Source organism: Eurosta solidaginis, chromosome 3 (assembly GCF_040869045.1).
Source record: "Eurosta solidaginis isolate ZX-2024a chromosome 3, ASM4086904v1, whole genome shotgun sequence".
Classification (NCBI taxonomy): domain Eukaryota; kingdom Metazoa; phylum Arthropoda; class Insecta; order Diptera; family Tephritidae; genus Eurosta; species Eurosta solidaginis.
In genome coordinates, this window is record NC_090321.1 from 165,949,846 (window position 1) to 165,956,835 (window position 6,990).

Consider the following 6,990-nt stretch of genomic DNA (forward strand, 5'->3'; position numbering starts at 1 on the left):
TTTAAAGTTTTTTTTTCAATTAAATAAAAAAAAAAACAAAAAAAAAATATCGGCCCACTCCGGGATTAGTGGGGATGATTGCAGAATTGATTGAAGTTTTTTATGAGAAAAAAAAAATGGCGAAATTCGAAAATCTCGAAAAACTGAAAAATTAAAAAAATAAAATACTGTAAACAAAATTATATGTATAATAAATATGTTTTAAGTTAAATGTCATTGAAAAGCAATATAATAAAAAAAATTCACAAGTAAAAAAAACCAAGTGTATAAATACTCTCCATACAGCAATTAAGTTTATGTCGAGAGGCTCGCGAGATTTACGATTAATTCGAGACACGAGAATCTCGCGAGAAGTCGAGTTCTCAATTTCTCGGGCCCCGAAAATCTCGGTTGTGTTAGAGAAGAACTCGTAAGTTATAGTTAATTTGTAAAAGCTTTGGATAGATCTAGCGCTTCGAGTACTGTTCTAGGGTGAGGTTTTTGATTTCTACCTATATGAATGCATACATACATATATCACTTATAAAAATCGAATAATTTTACTGGTGTTAAATTCTCCCACAGTAAGTGGCGCCGTTAGTTCTGCTTACTCCAAACTGGAAAAGGAAGCGGTAAAGATGGGGTTGATGGTGAATGAGGACAAAACGAAGTACCTGCTGTCATCGAGCAGAGTCAGCGCACATGCGCATATATATGGAAGCAGAGGAAGAGGTCGGCATCCATACTGATCGGAACCTATGATGGCATACATACTGATCGGAACCTAAGTATGCAGTGCCATAACATCCAGCAAACTGTATCAATTATAGCCCCAAAGACTATAAACTGTTCCAACCTTGCGTTTATTCTTTTTGCATACAATAACCGTGCTTTTTTTACACGTAAGCGTCTATACGCTTAAACTTTATATGGACTGCTAAGCGTCAAACTTTAAATACACCTCTGAAATTGCTGTGCATAAAATGTGTACTGCTAAATTTCAATACGCATTATACTCAGATGTAACTGAAATATGTGTCTTTGTTTCACACTCTACACTAATTCTATGTATTCTATGTGTATCCACAATTCATCGCAACTGATTCAGCTATATGTTATACCCTATGGCCATCAGAGGGTTGTGTCTCCGCTGTAGCTGTAGTTATTTAACCACTGCCGCTAGATGGGTCTCCTAAGCATTATCTAAGCGATACATAAGCCGTGTTTTTTAACACTCGCGTATACGTTTCGTTTGCGCGTGTTAAAAAACGCCTATCTTCGCTTAGATAATGCTTAGGAGACCCATCTAGCGGCTGTGGTAAAACAACTAGCTACAGCAACAGGGTGTACCGAAAAGCGGAGACGCAACGCTCTGATGGCCATAGGGTATAACATATAGCTGAATCAGTTGCGATGAATTGTGGACACACATATAATACATAGAATTAGTGTACAGGGTGAAACAAAGACACATATTTCAGTTACATCTGAGTATAATGCGTATTGAAATTTAGTAGGACAAAATTTATGCGCAGCAATTTCAGAGGTGTATTTATAGTTTGTCTCTTAGCAGTCAATATAAAGTTTAAGCGTAAACGGATATACGCGTGTTAAAAAACACGGCTATAGTAAGAATAAAAAGCTTACTGATAGTTGACTGTTTCACGGGATTCGTGAAAGTCACGCACTTCTACTGTGAAACTAAAATAATTCCAAGTCGAAAAATTGTTTTTCAACAAACAAATTTAATATGTATACTAACCTGGGGGGATTTGTATGGACGAACGCTAACCGATATCGCGCCATCGGTTTTTCGATAGGATTTGGACTCAGGAAAAAATTCCACTACGCATACCCAAAAAAAATAATTTTCCAGCCTGCGAAATTAACTTTTTTTTACTTTTTTCCGACTTTGATTTTTAGGGGTTTTTTCATGACCTACTAAAAAACTTTTCATATTTAAAAAAATATTTTTTTCCAAAACTGTTATCGCCAACGTTTTTAGCGGATATTTTTAGGTCGGACAGGGTATACATGAAAATTTTACAATCAAATTAAAATTTTTTAGTAGGTCATGAAAAAACCATAAAAACCAAGATCGAAATAAGTCAAAAAAATTAAATTTCGCAGTCTCGAAAATTATTTTCTTGGGTATGCGTAGTGCAATTTTTTTTCCTAAGCCCAAATCCTATCGAAAAATCGATGGCGCGATATCGGTTAATAAATCAACACAGTCTAATGTACTATATCTATATATAAAAATGTTTTTCTTTTTTTCACGCTGTTTTGAGTGTTCTTTTTTGGACTGAAAACAATGCTTCATCGCCTTTGCGATCATCTGTGATTGGCTTCTAGTCGATTGACATGTAATGAAGATATATCCACCTCCGACTATTTTTCTACCTTTGCTATACAAATGAAGTTAGATGTTGTCAAATAAAATCGCACCGTAAGAAATAACCCCTTGTAGTTAGATAACATTTCTGTATGAGTATTTCCCACATAAATCTCAATAGCCCTCGGTTCTAACGTGGTTTTGGATTATTAATTACCGAGGCGGAGATTGCCAAATCATAAACAGGCTTAATTTTCTAACTAAAAAGCACATCACCTATAAATGTGGTGATATATGTATGTATCTGCCCGTTGTTTCAAAATACCACAAAAAAAAACTACGACAAAAAATGTACAATCTGACGGTTACACCAAAAACTGTGTCCTGCTACTTTGAGTGTTCCTCATATGCCCGGCATGGGCCGTCGAAAGGGATAGTTAAGAGGTTGAACTAAATTATAGGTAATTGTTTTGTACCAAAATTTTTAATGTTAATACTTTGAGTGATTAGAAAGTCAAAGGTTTAGTGGAGTTGCTCATTTAAAACATTTACGCCAGTAAGCTTGTCAGTTTTGTTCAATTGCTTCTGCAAGCACAACTAATTACGCGCATATTTGGCGGTAGTACGAGCTTTAAATAGAGGTTTCAGAACTGTTTTTTAACAATAAATGTTTCTTCAATCAATACGTACTGGGTGACTATTGTTGTTGCTAACGGGCGGGACCACTCACAAATTGCCACCAATGTCCTCTAACGGAAGGCCGAGGAAACTGGCAGTTTCAAAAGGGGCGGATCACATGGAGATTGGTGTTAGAGGCGTAGGTTCCACATTGCAATTAAAAAGATGGTCGGTGTCTTGTGGGGACATATCGCATGCAGGACATACAACACGTATGTCGGGGTAGATTCGGGACAAGGAAAAGTTAAACCTGCTACAGTATCCAGAACGAAGTTGCTAAAACTTAGTTCAGGCACCCCGTGACTCTCAAGAAAGGTTAGTAAGCCGTAATTCAAAGAATGTGTTTCAGTTATGGAAACATGGAACATTGAAACCTAATTATATTAAAATATTTTTGCGACAGTAAAACTCCATATTTTATGGCAAAGGACGAATAACTGATCCCCATGCTCAGTAAAAATGGGCCACCATTGAATTGGGGCTTTAGTTTTGACGCGTACATTCTTGATTTCCAATTGCTTATGTAAATTCTTCGGCAGCAGACGTAAATAAAAATTTTGAAATTTTAGAAGATACTTTTGCTGCTTTGTTTTTATCCGACACTGTAATTCCGTGCATATGTTACTCATACGCCCTGATGCCCCATGCAGCAATTCTAATCTATTAAAGCATATTTTAAATTGAACCGATTAGTATATTTTTTACTAGAGCAAACCACCTCTGGTTTGTCTTGAAACAGCAATTAAGATGAGCGGAAGTTTTTTTATAAACAATAACTTCTGGTAACACTCTGTGTAACAAAAAATGCACTAAGTATGCACTACCGTCATAAGACGCACTCGAAAGGAGCAATTACCAAAGTGCAACGGTCAGAGGTACTGCTTATATAAGTGGTATGTATGGCAAACTGCGAAGAAGTTGTGAAGCAGTTAGACTGAGTGCAGTCTTGCTTTGAAGCGTTCTGGTAACCATTACAGCTAGATTATGCTATACTGACCCACTCTCTAGAAAAAAGGTTCTTCATTACAACCACAGAGGGACATGAATGGGAAGATAGATGAATTATCCAAGCTGTACACGCATCTACAAAGAAGCTAACATTTTATTTACTTTCTTTTAAGAAATTTACGAATAAAAATGTTGTTGTTTATTTTTCAATTATTCTAAAGCAATTTGGAGAGTGGGATAAAGTGGTTTAAGAAGAACTCAAGCTCAAATTGGTTTTATGCTTTTATCATGGCCTATTTCACAATATAATCAGAAGATAACGAACAAATCCAAAACGATACACCCTAATGCACGCACCAAGTGCTAAGCTTGTCTATACGTAGATATGCAAATATACAAGTACTAAAAAAAATGATTGATTACCTTTGTTACTTCGGTGGTTGTTGTTATATTCGCCACATCGGTATTATCTTTTTCAATTTCACGAACAATGTCATTTGGCACGAAAGCTTTAGCGTCCACAAACGATTTCTCTTCAACGACTTTCCATTCTCCCGTCTTAGTATCATACACTTTTGTAGTGTACGTTGTTGTTGTCGTATTAATGACATCATCAACTATTTCAGGGTAATGAGTATCATGAGCACTATCCACCGTCTTCTCTTCAACAATTTTCCATTTATTTGAACGTTGATCGAATATTTTTTTCTTATAAGTTATCTTGTAGGTACCGTCCGATTCGCGACTAACGTACCGCTCAATGGTTGGATGTTTTTTGTTTGTTACACCGGTTCCGGTCTTTTCATTCAGTTCTGTCCATTTTTTGGTTTTTACATCATAGACTTCTTTTTTTGTTGTTGCTTTGCTCTTTTTAATAGAGCTTTTCTCAATTGTTTGCTCTGAGATATTTTGCTCAATTACGGACGGCGTTGACGTTTTCGTTGACTTGTTGTTTGTTGTATTACTGGTGGCCAATTGTTTGTTATTTGCGACGTCACTCTTAAATTTTTCCTCTATATTATTATTAAGTGACGTATTTGCTGACGACGAATATTTGTGGCGTGTGGCAGTAGACGTAGAATGTATGTCGTCATCAATTGCTTTCTGTGTATTATTTTTTGTGAATGTTGTTGAAGTTTGATTGGTTTTTGTTGTTGGCAAAAAATTTAGCGGTTTTATTGCTGGTGCTGATATTGAAGTAACACCACCATTAATGGTTTGGTCATCAGTTGTTGTTTGCGATGTGTAGCTGTTAAACTCGGCACTACTGCTGCTCACATCGTTCGCCGAAAACTTGTTTGACGATGATGTCATTTTAGCATCAGTTGATGTGGCTTTGCCTGATTTTGCCAATTTCGAGGTAGACAATATTGACGACGATTTCGTATTTTCAGTGGCCATGTCGGCAATGGTGATGCCATCATCAATTATCTTACTGCTACTACTTGTAGACTCCATTTGTGCAAATTTTGAGCTACTGCTACTGGTCATAACACCGGTTTGTGACTGAGAAGAGGATGAGTACGCTTTTGCAATTGGGCCAACATTGGAAGTGCTAGCAACACCCCCAGTACTGATAATTTCAATAACATCGATCGGCACTGAGAAAACAGGTACCTTTTTTTCACTTTCTAGCAGATCGATGGATGATATAATTTTGGCATTCGAAAAATCATTAGAGATTTCTTCATAATATTCTGATTTCTGTTGAAATGAGGATGATGATGATGAAGATGCCTTGCTAGATTTTAGGGTATCTGTAATTATGGTACCAATAGGCGCTACAGCGCCGCTGTCTGTCTTACTATCAATCTCAAAATGCAATTGCTTTTCGCCACCTTGTCGTAAGTGGTATTGTTTTTGTTGTTCTGACTTTGTCTCCATATGACTTCTGCTACTGCTGCTGCTGTTGTACAACTGCGATTGCGATTGCGTGCCAACTTCTATGTTTGTCTGCGTTGATTTGACGCTGGCTGCAATTTCGGATTTTTTTATTTGCTCTGATGTTTTTGTATACGTAGGCGACTGTTGAGCCGTTGTTGTTGGTGCCACCTCCAACGCCTTCAACTCGTTCGTCGTAATTGCCGTTGTGTCACCAGTAGTGTGAAGCACAGTTTTAGAGGAGCTGGTGACGCTGCTTGTACTTGCAGCACTTTTACTGCTGCTGTGCCCAGCTAATTGCTGTTCTTTTTTCTTATTTCCTTTCGATACCATATTATTTATTTTTTTAACCCTTGAAAATCAATTATAAATTAATCGAAACACTAAATTATGCCTTTTGAATGATCACAGTGAATAGCAGCTTTTTTTTTTTTGACGCACACAAATGCAATTTGTATTACATATATAACTATGTATTAATTTTAAGTTTTTAGTCACACAGCATACACGCAAATTGAGTTAAAGGTTAAATGTACTTAAAACAAATGTCGTAAGAAAATCAAATAAAAAACTGTTATAAATCAAGATCGATATCACTAACAATCAAGCTAAATTTTATGCACAGACACAAAAGCACAGAATCGGAAAGTGCGACGATTAAACAATTGTTTATTATTTTTCGTTTAAGTTTAACTTTTGTATTTGCTTTTTTTCAATTTTTACATGTATAGGTAAATATGTATGTATGTACATATACTATATGGTTATTTTTTATTTAGTCGTTTGATTGCTAATACCAATTGGTATGTGAATGTTTGTCAATCGTTTCGTTTTTTTATTATTTTCGTTAAGAAATCACAAAATGTTTTTCCGAAGATCGCGCCTAACGCGTACCAATGCTCAAAGCAAACTGATCGTTCAATTTGTGGCTGGAACAGCTTTCAGCCTCGTCAGCTCATGTAGCATAATAAAGCATTGCGTTCAAAAATTATAGTGGGCTTCAAAGCTGTCCCCACCTTCCATACCCGCTGATCATTGCGTCGGAAAGCACGATCATTATGACGCGCCAGATACGTAGGTAGCAGCATTTTAACCTGAATAAGCAATGCATTAGGGTGTGGTGCACTTTTAATCTGCGATTTTTTGATTATGGACCTACCTAAAGCTGA

The 6,990-nt window shown here is 36.5% G+C and overlaps 1 protein-coding gene across 2 annotated transcripts in view; it reads right to left on the reverse strand.

The window, feature by feature from the left end:
* Positions 1–6,726, reverse strand: part of Sdb (SAXO downstream of blistered) — a 39,696-nt gene extending 32,970 nt beyond the window's left edge. Inside the window, exons 1-2 of one of the 2 annotated variants that reach the window (XM_067773752.1) lie at positions 6,545–6,726; positions 4,364–6,173 (exon numbers count right to left, since the gene is read on the reverse strand). In XM_067773752.1, coding sequence (XP_067629853.1) covers positions 4,364–6,173; positions 6,545–6,546 — 1,812 coding nt within the window. In that variant the 5' untranslated portion in view covers positions 6,547–6,726. Of the gene's footprint in view, positions 1–4,363 lie in introns of both variants that reach the window. The other variant, XM_067773753.1, reaches the window with a different exon arrangement.
* Between the last annotated feature and the right edge of the window lie 264 nt (positions 6,727–6,990).